Source organism: Gastrolobium bilobum, unplaced genomic scaffold, assembly GCF_033153095.1.
Source record: "Gastrolobium bilobum isolate Gb01-03AN ecotype WA unplaced genomic scaffold, APGP_CSIRO_Gbil_v1 utg66792, whole genome shotgun sequence".
Classification (NCBI taxonomy): domain Eukaryota; kingdom Viridiplantae; phylum Streptophyta; class Magnoliopsida; order Fabales; family Fabaceae; genus Gastrolobium; species Gastrolobium bilobum.
Window position 1 is genome coordinate 94,153 of NW_026897228.1, and position 24,967 is coordinate 119,119.

Genomic DNA, 24,967 nt, shown 5'->3' on the forward strand with positions numbered 1-24,967 from the left:
TATATGGTTCACATTTATTTATTTTTTCTATGTTTGGATTGTCAATTGTTGGGGCAAAGCTTGGCAAGGCAACCGATCTAACTATGTCTGGCTTTTTGGTCCAACATCTTGAAGTTCTGTTTCAATAATTGCTGTTATTGATCTTGTGATTCGAGCGTAGACCGGTATAAGATCTTAGATAATTTAGTATGTGGTATAAATAGAGATACAAAATAACAAAGCTTGGTGATGTTAAATCACGAGTTGTACATGCGGCCTTGGTTGCAAGTTCGTAAGGATATCTTGTTAAATTTTAGAGTGTGCATGACTATTATATTCTTTTGTACTGTTTCTGAAAAGAAAGAATTTTTCTTTTTTTTTTCTGTGCTTGGGAACAGTTTCTGAGGAAAAAAAATTGTTTGATAATATGTTTTATTTTTATTTCGAGAATGAGAATTGTGTTTGATAACATAACAAATAATATAATAAAAAATAATTCTTATTAAATATAAATATTTTTTGGATCATTACTTTTCTTTCAATATAGTGTGGTGGTGGTGGCGGCGGCGGTAGTGATGACAGTGGCTGCGGCGATGGTAGTGGTGGTGGTAGTGATGACGATGATGGTAGTAGTGGTGGTGGTGGTGGTGACAATGGCTGCGATGATGGTGGTGGGGGTGGAGATAGTAACAGTAATGATGGTGGTGATGGTGGTGGTGGCGATTGGTGGAGGTGGTGATAATGGTGGGGGGGGGGGGGGCATCGTGGTGGTGATGGTGATGGTGACGACGACTCTGGTGGTACAGCGACTGTGACGACAATGGTGGCGATGGTAATGTCGAGATGATGGTGATGGTGGTGAGTGATTGAAAGAGACAAGTGTCTCATTTTGTGCCCAGGAATAAATAAATAAAATTTGATTTTTTTTTTTGTTCCACACTGCAAAAATTAATCGGTTCATCAGGAAACAAAAAAATAAATTAGTTTTACCAAACAAGTTTTTCTTTCATTTTTGTTCTACGGAATAGAAATTTTAAAAAACAAAATGCTTCCTAGAAGGTTATCCTGCATACCCTTATTAATTACTTTGCATGATAATATTTTTCAGTTATTTTTTCAATTTTTGTTCTTGGCAATAGAAATAATGTTTGATAAAATTGATTTATTCTTTTGTTCTGTTTGATAAAATTGATTTATTCTTTTGTTCTCGGGAATGAACTGACTTAATTTCTGTGTTGGGGAACAAAAAAATAAAATAATTTTTTTTTTGCTTTTTCATTTTCAGGTGCAAAATGTGAAATGTCACCACCATCGTAGCAGCATCCACTGTTGTCACCATTACCACCACTATCGTAGCAGCAATTGTGCCCATCTAAGCCCATTTTGATTGAAAAATGTCATCTGTGCCCTCACCTGATGATCAACTTTAGCATTAAAAGCATATGTTTAATATCTTTTTGACAAAAACACAGTGGGGAACAGGTGGTGATGTAAGACTTTGGAAAATATACAAAAGGGGAACGAATTTGGAACATTAAATATACCTGCTCCACTCATTTAATATTTCTGACCACTTTGTAGGAAACGTTGGAAAGAAGTTTCCATAAAGCATAAACGGTGCAGCAATCAAGCAAGAGAAAACGTGCGCAGCAGAGAATAAACGGTTCCTATTGGCTAAGGAGGAAAGCAAGGCATAGGACGTTCAGAAGGAAAGACAAATCTCAACAATAATTGTCCCATCCAGCCACTTGCGCCCCTCAAAGCACTGTTCACACCGCCCCTTCCATGCAGTCAAGAAAACAACTCCAAGAGAATTACCCACTTTGCCCTTCACTCTTCTGTCTATAAATAGGATGTTCCAGTACGAAGACAACCATCGAATTCCTTAAGAAGAGATCACTTAGTTTAGTTTATAGTTTTCTTTGTATTTTTGTACAGTTTTAACTTTAGTTAAGTGACAACACTTCTTCTTCATCTGTATCACCCACTTGAGACTAAGTATTTAAGAAAGAATAAGTATTTAAGAATGGAACAGTGGATCTGTTCCTTCTGTTAAACTGTTTTACACCATCCATCCTGTTGTCTCTTAATTACTGTTATTACTATTTTTCTGTTATTTGTTCGATCTTGTATCTATAACTCTCCCATGAATATTGATTTTCCTTCTCTCAACAAGAAGGGCATCATACATAACGAAGTGATGAACTGTTTGCTGTCAGATTGAACCTACTATCCTTGAGGAACGTTGTCAAGATAGTAGGGAACGTCTGACCAGACAGGTTAATTACTAACGTTTCCTTTCATTTTAATTCTTTGTAAAATAGTATAAGACATTAATTAGAGTTCTATCCTCGTGGGAACGATAATCTAGGCATTAACACTCTCATTTATTACCTGATGTGTGCACTTGCGCACTTGGGTTGAAACTAAGAGAGCAATTGTGTTCTTTCTTAGTGAACTGAGGAACGTCTTCATCATAATATATTTTTCACCCAACAACTTTTGACCAAACAACAGCATCCACTGTCGTCAGAACCAACATGCCATCACTACCACCACCACCATTATCATCATGCCACCGCCACCATTATCACCACCATCGTCACAGCCACTACCGTCACTACCACCATCATGCCATCTGATACGGAAGTAAGAATGTTACATTTGATAAGAGAAGCTAAAATGTTAAGTCCAGTATATACAAATTTGTCTTCTTATTTCAAGGCTCAATTTCAATTGGGTTCAGAAGTTATTTTGGGTCAAATTATGATTAGTTCGCTGCCTTAATGTGTCAACTATGAAGGAAGATCAAAAGTTTTAGCATTTAAAGTACAATAAAGAGTTTTTTGTTGTTATTAACTCTTGGAAGTTGAGTTTAGTTATTTTTATTTCTATTTCCTAAGAAACACAACTCTTAGAGTTATATGTCTCTTTGTATTCTTATACTTTTAGTTATTCTATAAATATAGGATATTGTGTAATGCAGAGGACAGATTTGATACATGAAAAAAGTGTGTTGCAAGTTCTCTAACTTGTCTTGAATCTTGTTATCTTTATCTAACCTTGGGTTAGTGGTGAGGCAAGTGGGTTCTTTATCAATTGAAAGGGTGGCTTAGCCTTTAACCTCAATTGTGGTGGACTCTTATCAATCCCATTTATTTACAGAGTGTATTTTCCCTTTTTCTCGTACCCGTCACGTATCAACTTGGTATCAGAGCACCAGTTTACATGGAAGACAAAGGTCCAAGGTACAGAACTCGTGAGCAAAATCAGAACATAAGGCGTGACCAACAACTTGCAAATTTTGAAAATCAGATTGAAGAAATACGCCAAACTCTTGCTAATCTTGTCCAAGGAAATCATCATGGACGTTGGAGACATTCCAGAAGCACTCATAGCCCCTCCAATCATGATTCTTCTACTAGTGACTCAAGTGCTTCTTCAAATGAGTCAACACCTCATGATAGAAGAAGGAGAAAATTTTAAGATGACTTTAGAGATGTGAAGATCGAACCCCCAGAGTTTGATGGCAGCTTGAATCCCGATATTTATTTGGAATAGGTTCGTTCTATTGAGCGAATTTTTGAAGCTAAAGACTTTGATGATGAGAAGTGCTTCAAAATTGCAAGCATCAAACTCAAAAAGTATGCATCAATATGGTTTGAGAACTTGAATATGGAGATGAACCTAGAAGGCAAGAGAAGGCTCAAATCTTGGGCTAAACTGAAGAGGCTCATGGATAAAAGATTTCTTCCTGTCAGTTACAAACAAGACTTGTATCTCAAAATTGCTTCTCTCAAATAAGAAGATCTGAGTGGTGAAGAGTATATTTAGGAGTATGAACAACTCCTTACGACTAGTGGCCTTCAAGAAGTTCAAGAACAAAAAATTGCTCGTTTTATTGGCGGATTAAATATCGATATTGCTGAGAAGGGGGAACTACAACCTTTTTGGACTTTTGAAGATATGTGCAAGTTAGCCATTAAAGTGCAGAAACATACAAAATCAAAGAAGGAAACCAACAAGCCATCAAGTTTCTTTAATAATTACTCTTCTAAGGGTGACTCCTCCTCATCACAAATTATTAAGGAGAAGAAGAAGGAGAAGGAGACGGTCAAGGAAGCTCCGAAAGAATTTAAAAAGAAATTGGATGGAAAGAAATGTTTTAAATGCCAAGGCTATGGCCATTTTCAAGCTGATTGTCCTAAAAGGCGGGTCATGACACTTAAAGAAATTGAAGAAAATGAGCATGAATATGAACACGGTTCAGTTTGGCATGCTGAACATGATGAAATCTCGGGTGAAGAAGTTATCTTAGGAGCAGACCAAGGGGGCATCTGCTTATGTTACGAAGAGTCCTCCACGCTAAAGAAGCACCTAAAGAGAAAAGCCAAAGAGAACAAATCTTCTACACAAGGTGCACTATCAAAGGAAGGGTATGCAATCTCATTATGGATAGTGGCAGTTGTGCTAATGTTGCTTCTATGTTACTCATTCAGAAGCTTCAATTACTTACCACTCCTCACCCTCATCCTTACAAATTACAATGGCTAAGCATGAATAGTGATGTTAAGCCTTTAATTGAGAAATTTCAAGATGTGTTTCCGAATGACTTGCCCCCTGGTTTGCCACCAATTAGGGGAATAGAACATCAAATTGACCTCAGACCTGGCGCTCCATTACAAAATAGGGTTGCCTATAGGTGTAATCCTGAAGAAACAAAAGAAATACAAAGACAAGTGGAGGAGTTGATGGCTAGAGGATTTGTTAGAGAAAGTATAAGTCCTTGTTCTGTTCCAGCTTTACTTGTTCCTAAAAAGGATGGTACTATGCGTATATGTGTTGATAGTAGGGCCATAAACAACATCACCATCAAGTATAGGTATCCAATCCCTCGCCTTGATGATATGCTTGATGAATTATATGGTTCTAATATTTTCTCTAAGATTGATCTTCACAGTGGATATCACCAAATTAGAATGAAGGAAGGAGATGAGTAGAAGATTGCATTTAAGACTAAAGGAGGGTTAAATGAATGGAGAGTCATGCCCTTTGGGCTTTCTAATGCTCCAAGCACCTTTATGAGACTTATGAATGAAATGCTTCGTCCTTTCATTGGGAATTTTGTTGTGGTGTATTTTGATGATATCTTGGTTTATTCCAAGAGTAATGAAGACCATGAGGATTTGAGGACAAATCCCAATCAAGAAGGGGAGGATGATACAGAAGTAAGAATGTTACATTTGATTAGAAAAGCTAAAATGTTAAGTCCAGGATATGAAAATTTGTCTTCTGATTTCAAGGCAAAATTTCAATTGGGTTCAAAAGTTATTTTGGGTCAAATTATGATTAGTTGGCTGCCTTAATGGGTCAACTATGAAGGAAGATCAAAAGTTTTAGCATTTAAAGTGCAATAAAGAGTTTTTTGTTTTTATTAACTCTTGAAAGTTGGGTTTAGTTATTGTTATTTTTATTTCCTAAGCAACACAACTCTTGGAGTTATATGTCTCTTTGTATTCTTATGTTTTTATTCATTCTATAAATATAGGATATTTTGTAATGCAGAGGACAGATTTGATAAATGAAAAAAGTGTGTTGCAAGTTCTCTAACTTGTCTTAAATCTTGTTATCTTTATCTAACCTTGGGTTAGTGGTGAGGCAAGTGAGTTCTTTATCAGTTGGGAGGGTGGCTTAGCCTTTAATCTCAATTGTGGTGGACTCTTATCTATCCCATTTATTTACAGAGAGTATTTTCCATTTTTCGCGTACCCATCACGTATCACCATCATCATCGCCACTATTATCACCACCATGCCACCATCGCTACTAACACCACCAAAGTGATGATCTAAAAATTTTTTATGCTTAATAGGAATATTTTTTTATTCTATTATTTGTTGTTATCAAATGCAATTCTCATTCTCGAAATAAAAATAGAACATGTTATCAAACACTTTTTTTCTCAAGAATCCTTCCAAAGCATCAGGTTCATCCAAATATTAAGATCAAGAAATAAGCAAATTTACATGAACATAACATATATAAAATTTATTATGAACCTAGAGAGTCAGACACTTTAGAATGAAAATAAATTGGAGTTTGTATATGAACATTTATTTAGACTAAATGGGTCGATCCAAATTGGTTCTGCCTATAAATTTTATGCAGTCATATTATGAGCAGGTAGCAGCAACCAATACAAGAAACTAAAATCAAAACTAGTTCAGGTCGGTGTAGACAGACCCAAATGAAAACTATGAAAAGATTGAGAAAAAAAATTAAAATAAAATTCAATATATATATATATATATATATATATATATATATGGGCTTATCATTTCTCAAGCTGCTTGAGATAATTTGATCGGCTTTTTGACCCTTTTGCCCCTCATTAATTAATTAATAACCAATTTGCCCCTGATCAAGAACTATCCACCAACCTGCCCCCTTTTAGTAGACTACCTTGCTGTTTTAGTCGAGCAAATGGTCAATCTTCAGAAAGTGGACTACCGCAAATTTAGTCGACTAAAAGCAAATTTAGTCGACTAGAAGGCCCGCACCATAAGCTCTGAATACGGACATAGGGTCTCAGCCAACACCCTCAGATGTGCCGCCTCCAACACCCCCACAATTTCAAATCCCTCCTTATCAAAAAAGGCTGTATCCAAAGATTTTGGAGCACATAACGGCCGGTTCAAATGGTCACGTACGAATGAAGCGTGGACGGCAGGGTCGTCCTCAAACAGATACCCATACGGGAGGTCAACAGTATCAGGCTCTTCGTCTTGTCGCCTTGACGAAGAAGGTCGCTCTTGCCTATGCTTGGTGCGTCTCTCAAGTGACTCATTGCCCTCATCGCTTGGTCTTCTGCGGCTCGTCATTTGTTTAGGGTACCTACAATGAAACATGTCAGCATTTAACTATATGAAACATGTCATGATGATAATGAAAACTTGCAACATAAGCGCTGTAAACCAAAAGCAAACTTTTGCCACATACAAACTTTTAAAACAAAAAAATTGACACAATGCAAAAAAATAAACCTTAGTAGATTAGGGTTACAAAACCTACAACAAACGCTTTGATTACAGTTCACAAATTCGGACAACAAAAAAATACAAAAAATTCCTAAACCTAAAACACAATGCAAGTTAAGAAACCTTACCTATCCTTCAGATTTCACGATTTGGACCAAATTTGGGGGCAATCCACACGCCTAAGGGAAGGGTTTGGGGCGTTCTTCAGCTGCTCCTGCGGATTTGGGGTTTGGGCCGCCTCCTTAGTCGATTAGGTCATCCTACTCCCCCTCTGCCGAATGGGGGGTTTTTAAAAAACAAATCCGTCGATATTTAGTCGACTAAATATCGTTACTTAGTCGACTAAATATCCCAAAAATGTAGTTGATTAAGATGATTTTTTAGTCGACTAAATTTGCGGTAGTCCACTTTCTGAAGATTGACCATTTGCTCGACTAAAACAGCAAGGTAGTCGACTAAAAGGGGGCAGGTTGGTGGATAGTTCTTGATCAGGGGCAAATTGGTTATTAATTAATTAATTAGGGGCAAAAGGGTCAAAAAGCCTAATTTGATCTCCAGCTACTAAATCATAATCGTACAAAGATGGATCAATGGTAATGAAGGAAGAGGGAGAAAAAGGAAACCACAACCATTCAAAGGTGAATCAATTAATATACGGAAACAGATAAACAAAACGACGTAGTTTTAGGGTGGTCGGAGATAAACTTATCTCAAGTTGCCGGAGATATATTTTTCGATATATATATATATATATATATATATATATATATATATATATATATATATATGAGGAGAGTTATATTTACAAACTCTTACAATCAAATTTTAACCATTAATTTTCGTCAATATAACGGTTATAATTTATTGGATCACATTTATTAATTAATTATTAATTTTCAATCAAGTATAACTGTTAGATTCACGGAAATCAAAATTTAAGATTTGGTTGTTAGAGTTTCTAAACAATTTAGGTTGTAAGTATAACATTTTCATATATATATATATATATATATATATATATATATATATATATAACATCATCCATAAAAAATTGCAGTAAACAATTAAAAGAAAAAATAAATTAAAATAAAATGAAAATAAAGATATATAAAAGGACAAAAATTATAAGAATATAAAAAAATAGAGGGACAAAAAAAGAGTAAAATAAAAAAATACATAAAAAATAAATAAAAAAAGATTGAAAAGAAAAAAGAAATTAAAAAAAAAAGAGGCAGAGAAAGAAAGAGAGAGATAAAGAGGAAAAAACTAAAAATGGACCTTAGAAATATAGGAAGAAAAATGAGTCTAACCCTCCACCATGCTAATAACTTTTCTCCAATCCATCCTAAGACACACCGTCCGCCAATCTATATCTCACTTCATTAAATCTTGTTTTACTACCTTCCCCCAAGTAAGTTTCGGTTTACCTCTTCCTTTCTTGTGTCAAGCTCTTGGTAACATATTTTTGTTCTTATGGGAGTATTCAAGGGTCTTCTTATTACATGTCCAAACTACTTTAATCTATGTTCTCTCATCTTTTCAGCCACCGGTACTACTACTACCTTTCTTCGAATATCTTAATTTCTTATTGTATCTATCCTGCTTTGATTCAACGATTTACATCCTCATCAATCTCTTCAACTTTTTACAAAATTGATCCTAGATATCTAAAAGTATCTTTCTTGAGTACCGCTTATCTAAGCAAATTGACGAAATTTTGATCTTCATCTCTTTCCAGAGAAAACTCACACTTCATATACTTAGTCTTGCTCAACACGTTTCTCCATAATTTGAGTTTTCTATTAACACCAGCCTTGGTCTCATCAATAAGTACAATATCATCTTCAAAAAGAAGACACCATGGAACTTTCTCTTAAATATATTTTGTTAGTTCATTCATAACTAGGGAAAGAGGTAAGGACTTAGAGCTAAATCTTGGTGTACACCTACCGTGATAGGAAAATAACTTGAGGTTTCATTACAAGCTTTCATACATGTAGTAGCACTATCATACATATCCTTGATTGCATCTACATACTTTGATGGTTCTTTTTTCTTCTTAAGAACCCACCATAGAACCTTTCTTGGAACCCTATCGTATGTCTTCTCAAGATCTATAAACACTATATGTAAATCTTTCTCCTTTTTCTCAATATATTTCCATTAATTGTCGCATCAAGAAAATGGCTTCCATGGTATATCTTCTTGGCATAAATCCAAATTGATTTATAGAGACCATTATCTCTCTCCTCAAGCGATGTTTAATAACTCTTTCTCACAACTTCATAGTATGGCTCATAAAATAAATGCCTCCATACTTAGAACAATTATGAATATCTTCCTTATTTTTGTAAAGATAACATAAGCATACTTTTCCTTCATACTCCAGGTATCTTATTTGTTTGAAGAATCTTATTGAAAAGATTGGTCAACTAATTTATTGCCACATCCTCCAAGCCTCTCCACACTTCAATAGGGACACCATCGGGTCTCAAAGCTTTACTAGTCTTCATCTTCTTTAAACCATCCTTAACTTCATGTGCTTTGATTCTATGCAAAAATCTTCTATTCAAATCATCAAAAGCGTCCTCCAAATCTACCTCGATTTTATCGTCGTCCCCATTAAAAATATTTTTAAAGTAGTTCATCCACCTTTCTTTTACCTCTGTTTCTCTTATTAAGAGTTTTTGATTTTCATCATTAATGCATTTAATCTGGGTGAGGACTTTAATCGATAAGGTCCCTATGTTCCAGCTTCCCAACCGCATCCTTGACCCCTGGGTATTTCTTGCCCTCCACGCTCGCCCCTCTGCATGTTGGAACCCTGACATACTTCTCACCAAATCCGAGTGAAGATGTTGCGCCTTGCCTTAGGGCAAGGACCTTAGCCCATTTATCATTGCACCCAGGATCCGATGCAGCGCCTTGCCTTGTGGCAAGTGTAACACCTCGTCTCGAGCCAGTATGTTAACTTACTTTTTGGTAATAAAAGCGCTACACATTGAATTAAATAAGCGAAAGACTTATTAAAAGTATCACAATAGCTTATATTAACTACGTGACTTAACTTTTTCTTTTTAATTTCCTTTTATGTGATTACTTGGGTTCATTTATTATTTTAAACTTTAATTCTATAGAGTCCCATAACCATATAGAAATTTATTTAACTAACAACATTATAACCAATTATCAAATCTCTGCCCGAATATAATAATGAGTATTATTTCCGACAGAAACCACGAACAGCATAACGGTTGTAAACTGAACGTTTCTAGGGATTATGTTCCCATGATTTCTTTATACCTAATGGACAACAGTTCAATACATCTTAATCAGTAAATAAGAATACATCTCGGCTTCTACTGTATAAATATATACATAAGCCTCTCCAAGATGTTTACAGTAAAACATATTTACAGATAGTACCAAAACAAACATCTATCAGCCTACTGCTCCATGCAAGACTCTACTCTCCACGCACTGGTTCCTTGCCTAAGGATCCTTCTCCAGCGGCTACTGTACCTGAAATATATCCCCATAACGCGGGATGAGAATGAATCTCAATAAGCTCGGGGTTTATAGAGCTGTCTCCACCCACAAGTTCACTTTTTGCAGAACATGTCAGACACAAAACATAGACCACACCATACAGTCTCTTAATTATTTAATTAAGTATTTTACACAAACATATTTACATACAAAATCTTTTACTTTCTTTCTCTGATAATTTAGAGTTCCTTTGATTAATTCAAAATTTATTCAGAACTCCTATCAAGATTATCAGCAACATCATGTACTTTTAACAATCAGAAAGATTAGACATTCATGCTAATCAAATTAATCAGAAACTCACTTTAATCAGAACTGCCAAAATCACACAATCACAATTATCAAAACACATCATAATATCATATATTTCTGATACACAAAGTATCCGGATGCACTCATCTAGTACGACCAATGTACTCAATGGTCTCGTACGTGGAATTCATAAATATATATATATATATATATATATATATATATATATATATATATATCCATTGCTCTTTACTCAAATATCACCTCTTTATAATTACTTCCTAAGCTTGATTACCTTACAGGAGATTTCTCAAATATCACTTTTTTATATTTAGTGTACTATAAACTAGGTTCAACTTCAGGTTATTATCTTATGGGATAACCTATAATAGATTCAGGAATATATAAGTTAAGTTATATGATGAGGAAATGAATTAGAATTTTGTCAAATTTTAAAGGATATTTAGAATAGTTGTGTATTCAGGATTCATGTGTATCAAGTTGTGTATTTAGTATTTATGTGAAACAAGCTATATGTTTTCTGCTATAATATGTGTTCTAACCTTTCATGCAGAAAGTGAACTCATGGGCGGAGAATCCTTCCATAAACCCTAAGTTTACTGAGATTTCATATCTCACCCCGTTTGGGGTCATATTTTCAGGTACTCCAATGGATGGTGAGTCTTCAAAGGGTAAGAGACATGTTCAGGATGGTTAGCAGACACAGCAAGATCAGTTAGCTAGTTAGTATTTGGGATATGTACATATATGTATATGCTTTGTGTTATGAGCAGTGATGATTATATGGTTCTGAGAGCGTAATATGTTATTGTCATGCATATATGTTTAGTAGGATATGTAGTTTGAGAGGCAGGTGCAAATTTAGTACATTTGTATATATTTCGTATGAGGATATATGTCCATGTATGATGGACATGTTATGTATATATGCTTTGGGAGACATATTTGTATATGAGGTTATACAGTTATATGTTTGGATTTCATATGTACATGTAGGTATATTTGTAAATTTAAGTTTGTTAAGAATTGGCACGGAGCCAAATTGTGTAAGAATCCATGGAGTGATTCTATAATTATTGATATGGATTTTTTGTGTATTGGACTTTTCTGGATTCCAGGTTTAAGATCATTGTGGGATATGTTGTTGGTGAATTCTATCTGACATAGTTTCTATCATTATCTTTAGATAATGATTTGATCATGAGATATGCTCACCACATGTTTGTTAAGTATGGATTCTGTGCAAGTATGAGACTGTATAGTTTATAATAATTGCAAAAAAAAAAAGTATACATGGTAATATGTAAGAATTAAACATAAAGGAAAAAGTTAAGTCACATAGTTTCCAGAGAACTATTGTGATACTTTTAATAAGTTTTTCACTATTTTAATCAAGTAGGACGTGTTGTTATACCATTTTGCATGTTAACAAACTGGTGGCCGGCGGGGTGTTACACCTTCCAATTATCCAATTTAATAATGTGGGTTATTATATTCACATCATTTTTTCAAAGAGTTTAACCTCAAAATCAAACACATACATGTCCACTAACCCAACATATAGCTGGAGAATCTCGTCCTCCCACTCCCAAGTTGCTTCCTCTTGTCATTTAATACCTTGTTATTAGATGTAACCCTCAACGTCAACTATATTATTTGGAGGTCTGCTTAGCTTGACCATTTATCCGTGGATTATAAGCTATGTTAAGTTTTGACTGAGCAACTAACAATAATCCGTAGAACTCGGCAACCTCAAGAAGTGCTTCAGTCACCATTACTTAAGACCCTCAGAGGGCGTTTGGTTGAAGAATTTTTTTTGGAATAGTAGGAAAATGAGATAGATAGAGAAATGATTGGAAAGATAGATAAAGTGAGATAGGTAGAAAAATGTAAAAAAAAGTTGTTTGGTGGGGAAAAACTTTATGGGGAAAATTAGGTAACTTTATGAAATCAACAGTACATTAAAAGCCAGATAACCGGTTTTCCGAAAAATCCCACCTTCAAATTGGATTTCTAAACAGTGCGGATATCTATGTTTCTCATAAATCCAGACAAATTGGATAGATGGGTTTTTGGTGGAAAAACGTTGAAACAAACATGGTGTTTCTAAAAGCCATACTTGAGAAAGATAGATATCCCCTAAAAAGCTCCCAACCAAACACCACCTCAAGCATTTTTATAAAGTCTGCCAGTCTCATCCCATTCATTTTAATCTAGTGCACTTTTTATGTAGAGTATTCACTTTCATTTTAGAAAGTGAGCTAACCTAATTAGCTTATCATTAATGACCCACATGGGATCTTACTCTGCCTAGTTCAAAGGCAATTCAATGATAACTTTTCAATCATAACTTTCTTAAGTATGCTACCTCGTATTTATTTCTGAATCAATAAGACTAATCAAACTCATCTTCCTTCAAAAGCACAAGGAATAAATGATTATAAGAGAAACCATGAGTTCTTTTTTTTACTCTTTATTTTAGTTCTTTTTTTTACTCTTTATTTTAGCTCTTTTTTTTATCTCATAAAAATATTTTCAATTTATAATATTGGGAAAAAATTACTTTAAATTTAATTGTGTTTATTGGTTATAATTTGTTTAATTTGATACAATCTTCTAACATTGGTAAAAGATGAAAACAAATCTTGTTTACATTTAAAATGGCAAAGTCTAAAATTTTGTTAATTTGTTAGTAAAATTTTTCATGTTAAAGAACCGTCATGTTGCCAATTTTTTATTTTTATTATTCTTTTACTGACGGAAATAAATCGTCATGTTAAAGAAAATTTTGACAAGCCCACCTTTCCTGACTGTTGCCTGTCCACAATTAGAGGTGTTCATCAACCGTTTCAAACCGCAGTGACCGAATCAAAAAACCGATAATCGAATAAACTAAAAATCGAAAAAAAACTGCAAATTTTAATTGGATTAGATCGGTTTTCAAATTAGTTGATGAAAACTGATCCAATCCAAACTTATCCAATATATTAATTTCTTTCTACCTAGTTGGATATTTCCCTAATTATAGTCCAAAAATTTCTAAACCCAAGATCCATTAATCCATCAACTAAACCCAAGAAAAAATTTAGTCATATCTCATCAACAAAATTTTATCTGTATAGAACTTCACATGCCCAAAATATATATATCGTTTAATGATACTTTTGTATTTCAAAAAAAAATTACAATTTTAATATATACAAAAGATGTTATTTGAACAATAATTATGAAACAAATTTTAGAATTTTCATAAAATCAAAAATCGATCCAATCCAAATCAAACCGAAAAAAATTAATTTGGATCGGATCAAATTTGAAAAAAAAAATCCAAACCGAATGGATGATTACATGATCAAACCGAAAGAATTGGATCGGATAATTTTTACTTTCAAAACCGATCTAATCCAAACTGCGAACACCCCTATCCACAAGCCCGTCGTCGGTCATACTGTTTCTAACAGGAATACTTAAGAGACAGACCAAGTTTAGGGTCTCTTTCAAATTAAAATTTCACTATAATTAATTTTAAACGAAGTAATTTGTATTATAAAAAACACGAATTTGAAACAAAAATGTTTCGATAAGAAAGTAAAAAATAATAAGAGTAAAATATAAGAGTTTTACAAAATTTTGGTTTCCACATTAAAGTTAATCCTATGGTTTAAAAAGTTTAAAATTTTTGACTCTCCTCGATTCTACAATTTGATTGTGAGCCAACACCTCAACTAACAGTATAACCTCATTTTTCACGCCACAAACGTAAATAAGAGAGACAAAACAAACAGGCACGTAGTTGATGGCCATAATCACCATCTCCTATAGCCTAGAAATAAAAGGACAAAATAATTCAAGAGAAGGAAAGAACCAAAAAAAAGAAAAAGAAATATCCAGACCACTTATACTCGACCCATCAAGGCAAAACATAAATTGAATGGCCATTACAATACACTCTTCAGTGTTCATTTAAGCAGAAATTGACATATTGACTAAATTTCAAGCTAGTTTTTACGGTAGGAATATTTCAGAAGACACCTAAATAATATATTCTCAAAGCTAAATCCTATATTCTGGGCTCAAACCTTAACTCTCTGACATTTCCCGAAACCTGGCAAGTGCTTTTTTATGAATAAGCATTTTGTAACTATCCCCTGCCTGCACCTCGAGGCTAGGGTCCAACTTCTTCTGCTGACTCCCAAGTCCTGCTCTATTTTCCATGGCTTGCGCCTGGACAGGCTCTATCATTCCGCTTCCATCCTTTCCTAGTCCCTGTGCATTAAATTAACAATAATACAAGAAACAACCACAATGTGGAAATGTTAGAATGATTTAGCAGATATGTTGTCAGAGAACACCAAATGTCCAGGGGTATCCCATCCAATTCTTGAGGTGCAAATTGAAGAAGAAAATATATGTAAGACAGGAAAATACTTTCTAGTTCTAGGATTAAATCACAAGCACATCCCCAAAAAGAGGAAATTTGGAGCACTGCAACTGATTGCAAATCTAAACAGACGACTTAATCAAGCTCTACCAAACCCCATTAATACCAATAATAAATTTTAAACTCGTGGTGCAGAGGGAATGAAATGATACCAAGCCTTCCTGCCATCCCATGTTGCGAAGCATCCGATTACCAACATTGTTTTCATCAATTGCTTTGTCTGCCGCAATCACCTCAAAAGTATCAAGATTGACATCTCCAACCATGCGTCCTCCACCAACCCCAGGAGGAAAAGGCATTGGATCACCCTTCCTTGACGCAAAATCTCGATCTTCAAGGATACATATGGTAGAAACAAATATTTTCTCAAAAGTCAATCTACATATCAGATGTAAATTTACCAGTGAACCTATTGGCTTTGCAAACTTACTATTTGGATATTTAAAATTTTCAAACATTTGGTAATATTTGATACTAAGCATCAATAATTTGCTATAAGAACACTTTTAAAAGTAGCATTTGGTCTTTAGAAAGAGGGGGGGAAACATAGCATAGAAAATATCAATTTTACATGCACGCGCACACACATAATCAAGTTTGATTTCCTTATGACCTTACGTGAAGATTTCTTCAATTTCCCTTAAAAATATTCTTCACACCTCCAATCACCAAATACACTTTCCCCAAGTATAACTAATGTCTTACTAGTGTCTTACTTAACACCTAATGTAAAACTAAAGTTTCCTATACTCCCGGTGCCTTTTCATCAGGCACCAGACAATGTTTTGAAATATGAATAACTAATTAATGTCAAGCAAATACTTTCTCTTCACCTCAGCAGTTTTTCAAAAGTTCTTGAAGTCAAAAGCAATGAAACCCAATACAAATTAAGCAGTCTTACTTGAATCCCCAATTTCAAGGTCAGCCAAATCATTCCCAACTGAAGATGATGAGCCATACAAACTTCTCCTCTCAGCCGCACGATCCCTGTAGGTTGTTTGAGGTTGTTCCTTGTGAGTTGAAGCAGAATGAGGCATTTCTGAAAACCGTCTTCTGCCACTTCCAACAGCCACAGACGGTGTATATGAACTCAGGGCAGAGACATCTGTTCTAAAGGGAGTAGCAATCATCTGCATATCAACATTTGCTGAAGATGATGCAGCAGCTGTAGAACCTGAATATGAAGTATCGGATTTAACAATCCCTCTTCCTGAGCCCCTTATAACCCCCATCACAGTGCCTCCAAGGCTATTACTAACAGGACGTGGCTGTGACAGAGAATCAATAGCAGTAGACTGGGCAAGCGTTGTGTGAGTTCCCAGATTAGATGCATTAGTTTCCCTTACTGTAGTCTCATTTTTTAACTTGTTCTTTACAGAATGTCCAGAAGAATATGACCTATCATCAGCAGAAACAGATTGTTGATTGTCCTCAAGAGCCACTCGAGTAGCCTGCCCCTCATGGCTCCTCTGCTTCCACATTGTCAACACATTGTTCATTTTTTTCTTGTTTGCCAGAATACTGCTTTTAGAGGCAAGTTTTATCTCCTTTGATTTTTCTTTTTCTTTCTTTTCTGCAGCCAAAGCAGCTGCTGCAGCAGCCTGGACAGCATCTGCCAACGAAGCTGGCTTCTCAACTGATGCAACAGTAATAGCTGGTGCAGAAATCACCACCTTTTTAATGCTCGAACCTTCAGATGCCTTAGATGGTTCAGACTGGTTATTAGTTGTTTTATTCTGATCTTGATCAGTGCAAGGAATGTATTGCTGAGTTTGGTAGTCATATGAATACCAAATCCCATTATTACCATCATAGTAAAGACCTACATATCACAATGTAGAAAATAAAAATAAAATGAGAGAATAAAACAACTTTTTGACAAGTATAATAGTGTTTCCAAGTCATTATGCCAGTCAAAAGATAGGCTCAACCAATAAATGCGAGCTACAGCATGACACTAGCATATAAAGTGTGTGCAGTGGGAAATAGATCCTCTCATGTGTTATTTAACATGACCATGTCATGTGAGAGGAGCTTAACCATCAATCAACAAATCAATGGTGATGATTTTGTAACTTCCTATCCCAATGTTTTTTTCTCTCATTGATACACCATTGTATGGTTAGGATTCTCCCACATGACATGTTCATGTTAAATAACACATAAATGTTATGCACTGGGAAATTTTATTTATGGTAGCTCGCATGTATTGGTTGACACCAAACACCCACACATACTAGGCAGACATGGAGATTGGCCTTCTGCCTTCTAACAGAACCCAACCACATGAAGGCAAAAAGGGAGAAAAGGGGAATGAATGCAAGAAAAGAAATAGCCTGAAAATTTACTGGCACTACCACACCAGTAAATGTAAGCGCAGAAGCTTAATTAACTTCAACATGCATGTTTTGGGTAATCTCTAAACTTGCTTTCAGCTCATTAAAAAAAGGGGTCTGAATAAAGGAACTAACACAATCTAAAAGTAACTCAAGAATTATTTAAATAGTAGCAAAAAGTTCTTTTAAGAAACTTTAAAGATGTTCCATGATATAGGCTTTTCCGATCAACTCAACCACGATACATACCAGTATTCCCATCATAGTAAAACCCAGAAGCAGCATCATAATAATAACCCGAGGCTTCATCCCAAACAAAGCCTGATTGTGGAGCACCAGCTTCTGTGCCAGTTTGCTCTGAACCTTTAGATTGTTTGTCATCTGGATTGTATTCTTTTGGAGTCCATCCCACAGAATCATACTGAAGATCAGGGAAAAGCACAAGACATCTATCACATTTAGGATAACTTGACAGTATATCAAAACTACAACTAAGAATAAGAACACACAACTTCATTAAGAAATACATAAGATTAATAAGGCATATATTCATTAAGAATCAGTGAGAAAATACAATCAAATAGAATCAGTGAGAAAATACACATAGTGAAACTCCCAACACAAGGGAAAAATAAATCGCCTAGGAGCTGTTTGTCAAACCAGAAAACCAGCTAAGAACTATTTAAACTAAATATAATACATAAACCCATATTGACTTGAACAGGTTAAGAAATATGCTTAGATTGCATATAATCTGATTTTCAATTATTAATACCGTATTGTTTTACAAATCTCCTTTTTTTTTCCTTGAAATTTCAAACTGAGTAGAGGAGAAAATATGAAAGCTTTGTATCCAAAAAATAATTAGATTAAAAACATGTTGAATTTATTAAACAATTATTTACTTAAAAATTGTCAAATAAGGAGATCTTCGATAATGTGATGGGCTTGAAAGTGATGAGTAGGTTGGTTAGTTTGATAGGGAAATCTTCTAGAATATTCTTAGAGGAGGGAATAAAAGGAGAGAATGTGTGGAGTGGGGTATGCATGTATTGAGTGAATATTGGGGATTTGGGTATCTTTTAGAACCTAGGGTTATTGATTCAGGGTTATTGATTCTGAGGGTGAGCTTGGGAAGGGTATTTTTAGTGTCTTTTAGTGTCAATTGGTGTAAAAAAGAGGCTATGCCTCCATTGATAATAAAGTCAGGGCTGTAATTTTGGGTTCCATCATAATGCCACGCATCTTTTCTGCTTCAGAAAATTGGAACAAGTCACTCTTTTTGTTCTTAAATTTGAGAAATAGATGCTTTAGCTTTTGAGCAATTTTAAGTCTTGCTTAACACATTTATTATGAAGCAAATATTTTTTCACAATCTTCGCAATGCATTTTTCTGGTGAAATATCCGAGGCAGAATCCCTGCTATTTTCCACCAGATTCCCTCTACTTATTACAATTTATTTTTTGGTGTGACGTATAAGGCCTGATAGTATAAGCTTATACTATACGTTATGAAATTTTCAGTTGTTTGGTGTGACCATCGTATAGTATAAATTTATACAGCAGGATCCTATAATACATCAAAATGATGTATAACTTAATCCGGCCTAAGGGGGAGGGATAAGGCCTGATAAGAAATTGGTGTATTAACATCGTTGACCAGTGTAATTCTCAAAAATTAATATATTACTTTAATATTAATATATTAAAATAAAAATTAATTTTTCAATATATTAATTTTTGAAACATTGAATATTTTTATTTTTATAAAAATTAATTTATGTTTTGGACACACTGATCAATAAATTTTTATAAAATATCATGACATTTTTTGAAGAATTATATAAATTCTTTATTAAAGGATATTTTTAATAAAAATATTTATTTTTATCCTATATAGTATTATACAATGCGTTACCAAATATCAGATGATATTATCTTATACAATATATTACTTTATACAATACCGTGCCAAACGCTGGATAGTATTAATATTCAATCAAGTCTTATACAATCAGGCCTTATACTATCAGGTCTTATACTATCAGGCCTTATCCTATACTATGCACCAAACATGCCCTTAGTTCAACTGTCATGCCAGGAAGTTGGAGCTGAAGTTATGTACAGACAACAAAAGTGACAACATGGCTAAGTTTATCTTTAACCATACATATAAACTACGAGACAAATTCATAATATATAAGAAAGAGAATAAAACACCTGTTGAGAAAAAGCTGCAGCCTCAATAGCAGCAGCTGCAAGACTGCTTGATTGGGAAATTCCTGATCCAGGGCCCAGAATACTTTTAGCATATGCTACTCTTAGAATCTGCCCATTCTTCTCAAGTGTTGTTCTATTTGTTGCCTCGAGAGCTTTGGTAGCATCCTCCACCTAAAGATAAAAGTCTTGCCAAGTCAATACCTACCTAAACACCTTCTAACAGGCAACTATTCCATGCCAGGCTCCCCCCTTACTACCCACCCCGTTTTCAAGAAAGCAAATAACCAAAAATGTTAAAATGAAAAGCATCATTTGCAAATGATCCCAATAGCAAACACAAACAGATAGCTAACAGTGAATATAAACAAATATAGGGTCCGTTTGGATGAGCTTTTTTTCAGTCGGAAGTTACTTTTTTTTCCCAAAAAGAAGCACTTTTATTTTAAAGTGTGTTTGGATGCTGCTTCTAAAAAAAGCAAACGTCATAAAAAAAAGTCAAAAACTTACTTTTTTCATAAGCTAAAAATTTTAGCTTCTTAAAAAAGCAAAAGTCAAAAGCTAATTTTTTTTTTCAAAGAATAAATATTTTTAAAAAAATCTAAATAGTTTTAACTTTAATAAAAAACACTTTTAAAATAAGTAAGGCATAAAAGTAACTTTTTTTTAAAGGCAATCCAAACGCACTCATAATATGTATATATCATTCACTTTCAAAGTATCACTTAAACAAAAAAATCCAAAGAAATCCTTTAATTACGGGATTCTAAACAATGTCCATCAAAGAAACCAACAATGTCACCACAAAAAAGAAATTTATGTCTTCACTCTTCAAATCACTTTATAAATGCACCAATTTATATTCAGGAAGATGATATCATCCAATGATGTAAAACAAGCCCTTTAACTAAACAATGATTAAAAGCAGTTGAAATGCATTTTACAAATTTTAAGTTCTTATTGGCCAATGCATGACATAAATATAAACCTTTAAACTTCAGAAATAAAAGGAGCAGAAAAGTATGCAACAAGAATCACTCAATCATTAATCATAAGATGTACCTACCGAATAAAAGTGTACAAATGCAAATCCCCTTGAGACATGAGTGAACTTGTCTCTCACAAGACGCAGATCCTGTAATTGATAATAACAACAATTTTTAGCACATAACTGGCAACACAAACAGAATCAACCCCACCCCAACCTAACAAAAGGAATAATTTTGCTCAACTATTTTAGTAATCAAACCTTAATTGGAGCATGTTTGGAAAACTCATAGCGGAGCATTTCTTCATCAGCATTTTCATCCAATCCACGAACAACCAAAACATGAGTTGGACCTGATTACATATAAACTTGTTATTTGCAGTACATTAGTAAAACATCAATGTTATATAAAGGAGTTATACCGACCTGCCTCCAAACCTTTCTTTCCTAAGGCTGCTGAATTTGACATTGAAATATCTGCCGCAGGAGCATCATCGGTCCGTGGCTCATTACACTGCAATAATGAGAATAGAACATCAAACCAATTCAATATATGCACACACATACACATGCACATGTACATATAATATAAGTGCTTAAAACTTAACTGAAAATGACAGACTACCCTAAACAAATTTAGACATGATAGTTCAAAGCAATAGGCATGAAGAAACACTACAATTCAATAATAGCAATACAGATACACAAATGACGCAGGGAAAAATATGAACCTGATAGCAGGAAGTCCGGCGCGCAAAATTGATGTAGTCACATACAGTGCATATCCAATCAGATGGTACTGTAATGCTTTTATGATTATGACCTGATTTCATAGCACCATCTGGACCTGGACCTCCAGTTGGCTTACTACTGCAACAAAATATAACTCATAATTGCAATAGAGATGCTTGTAAGAGCAGGATTTTACAGCATTGGAACATAAACACAAGATAGTTAACAAATCCCTAAAAGTAAAAATTACCTATATTCAAAGAATAGCTTTCTGCCATCCACGACAAGACCATCATCTCCTAGCTTGTCCATCATTCCTTGTGCAGCTCCCTAATCCACAATACTATTCTCAATATAACATTTTTGAAACAAAAATATATACCATTGGAAATAAACATGATTAATACCACGGAAGGAAAATCAATAAATGCAAATCCACGAGAGATGCCAGAATTTCTCTCCTTTATAACGCGAACATGACGAAGAGGCCCCCATTCCGCCTAAAAATATATAAATTATGATAGTAAAAAAAGAGTTATCAAAACCTACACGAGTAAATGATAACACAACAAAATAAATTAAGGAGCACATACAAGGATTTGATATAGATCTTCTTCAGTTGTCTTCTGTGAAAGACCTTTAACAACAACAGTAGCAGATGGAGCCTAGGAAAATAGCTTTAACATCAAATTCTCCAGCAGTAGTAAGATAATCACCTTTAAAATAAAATCACCATTCAACACATACCACAGAATAATGCTCACGCTGACGTTTATCCTCACGTTCCCTGCGTCTTTCACTTCTATCATATCGACTGTCAGGATAGCTGTCTTCTCGATAGCTTCGACCATGACTGCGACCTCGAGGGGACCCAGACCTTGGATGATCATCATATCCATGAGATTGGGAACGGGAACGAGAATGGGACCGGGATTGGGACCGGGATCTGGATCGGGAACGAGAACGGGAACGCTCATGCCTCCTATGTGGACTTAGATCTCCTTCCCGACTAAGACATCTCTTATCTCGTTCCCGATCATGTGATTCATGCCGCCTCCTACTACTATCTCTTCTACTACCTCTTTCATAATCAGAATCATAACTATGCCGACCATGATCATAATCTCTCTCACGGCTATCCTCCCTACGATGATGAGAAACACGGGACTTGTAGACATAATCATCATATGCATAATCATCACGGTCATGTCCTACAAACCTTGCAGGTTTATCATATCCTCGATCACCATAATTTTCAATGCTGGTATAGCCATCCCGAAACTTATCATATTCTGGGTATGTGTCAATCTCATGATCCCCAAAAGGATCAATCTGATTATATGAATCGTGATATGGCCTCTGAAAACGTCTAGAATCCCGATCAATTGGATAATCTTCATCATAACCTCTCCGCTTGGATTGACTCCAATGGCCAACAGCAGGTCCTGGTGGCAGATAGGCCTCCCTATCCAAAATGTCGCGGGGGAAAGTGTTTCTCTGGTATACAGCATCCCTTGGATACCTTTCATCCATAAACCGTCTTTCATCATAAGAACCACCAACCCTGCCAAAAAAAGGGGTAAAATGGGAGGAAAGAAAAGATAAAATTTGATACTATGCATAAAAATGAACATATTATCCTTATAATTCTAAAGCAAACATTATGCAAAACAAAAAAACAAAAGTAAGATCTTAATTGTACAAAATCTTAATGAGATGAGATAGGTACCACACTACCACCAAACTACAAGAAAACAAAATCCTCAAAGGCACAAATTTTTACCCATAGGCATTATATTACCGTAGTGATGATGATAAGCAACAAGCAGTTGCACTCACCGAAAATTTGGCTCATGGACCGCACCATAACCCTCCAGAGCCTGTGGATTCAAGAGAATAAGCTATGTCAGCAACAAATAATCAATGATGAGACGAGGTTAGGCAAATCCAGTCCATATCCTCACTGCCCCCACAGCTAGCTTTCTTTCATAATTCTCTAAGGGATGACAATCCCCCAGGTAAAAAATCACATTGAAACCCTAATAGTTTCTTTGATTAATCATCCCTATATAGGTGAATTATTTAAGGAGGAAACCACAATTACGCTGTTATTATCCCAGCCTTGATGCAGAGCATAGCGACCAGGATCCATTTCTTGCCAAGCAATAGCCCCCCGTTGCTCTCTAGATTTCGAATTCAGAAGCAAAATGGTCTCAAAACCTCTCCCTGTAATATATGCACAAACAGATAGATAGAGTTATCCACCATGAACCAACAACCAATAACTCCCATGACTTTTTGGACCGTGTTTTGGCCTCTCCTTTTCATAACTCGAATGGAATCCTCAAAAACATAAATACCGTCTTCCAAATCTTCTCTTTGTACACACAACATATCCATCAGCCCTATAACTAAATTTTTGCAAATGATTTAAAAACAAAAAATAAAAAGTAAAATTTATCAATTTGCAAATCTCAAACATCGCAAACAAACGGCCATAATCTCAACATATAAATAGAGTTTCAATTTGCATACAAATGCTTCACGAAAACCAAAGGACACAACAGAAGGGATTTTACCGATGATTTGGAGACCGCACAGGATTGTGTCGGATATCGCGATTGACGTGTCCAGAACAGAGATCTAGGGTTTTGGTCGCTCGCAGATTCAAAGAATAGAGAAGAAAGACAATAGGACTATGGAGAGAGAGAGAAAGAGAGTAAGAAGAAGAAAAAATAGAATTGGAACAAACGAGAAGGAAGAGATTAATAGCAGTGTTTAAGTTATCTCATTTCATTTCGAGAGATAAATAGACACAGAATAATTTTTTTATTTAAATTTTAAATTAAAAAGTTACTCATTTGTTCTTGATCAGATTTTTATTTTTCGTGTCTATTTTTTTTTTAAAATAACATAACTTATCTTATTTAAAATTACAAACCCGTTCGCAGTCTTCAAATGCGGTGTGATGAAAGTCAAGAGTCAAGACGTAAACGCCACTTGTTTTAATATCTGATTTTGCCTAACCATTAATACGAGTGTTACCATAATACCATATCCATACAGGTATGATTCTGTATATATAGGGCATTAGATACTTTTCTAAATTCATGTAATTTTAGATATATAAATTAAAAACTACTTATCATTGTAAATAAAAAAAATGTGTAAATTAACATTAATGGACAATCATTAATGATCATCATGAACTCAAAATTTCTCGTCAATAAAAGTTATTTTCTTTTTCAAAGAAAAGTTATTTTTAACTAGAGGTTCACATTAAAATGAACTAAAGTGTATAATTTATCCTCACCAAAAAAAAAGTGTATAATTTATATTTTCTCAAGAAAAGTCTAAATTTTCAAGATAGATGAGAGGATAGGGGAAAAATATTAAAATATTGTTTTTTTAATAA

General features: G+C 34.6%; 1 protein-coding gene across 6 annotated transcripts; it reads right to left on the reverse strand.

Moving 5' to 3' along the window:
• Positions 1 to 14,734: 14,734 nt before the first annotated feature.
• LOC133304998 (SUPPRESSOR OF ABI3-5) lies at positions 14,735 to 24,316 on the reverse strand. Of its 6 annotated transcripts, none has more exons than XM_061505097.1 (16): positions 24,132 to 24,316; positions 23,657 to 23,778; positions 23,392 to 23,432; positions 22,300 to 23,116; positions 22,146 to 22,217; positions 21,960 to 22,052; positions 21,803 to 21,882; positions 21,552 to 21,687; positions 21,247 to 21,334; positions 21,082 to 21,173; positions 20,899 to 20,967; positions 19,836 to 20,006; positions 17,865 to 18,036; positions 16,181 to 17,101; positions 15,432 to 15,610; positions 14,735 to 15,104 (listed from the first exon to the last, which is right to left on the reverse strand). In XM_061505097.1, exons 2-16 carry the CDS (start codon positions 23,702 to 23,704, stop codon positions 14,919 to 14,921), a joined length of 3,165 nt encoding a protein of 1,054 aa, XP_061361081.1. In that variant the 5' UTR covers positions 23,705 to 23,778; positions 24,132 to 24,316; the 3' UTR covers positions 14,735 to 14,918. The 6 variants fall into 6 exon arrangements, with proteins under 6 accessions (XP_061361081.1, XP_061361080.1, XP_061361082.1 ...); XM_061505096.1 differs by having other exon boundaries at positions 21,552 to 21,690; XM_061505098.1 differs by lacking the exon at positions 23,657 to 23,778 and having other exon boundaries at positions 21,552 to 21,690.
• Between the last annotated feature and the right edge of the window lie 651 nt (positions 24,317 to 24,967).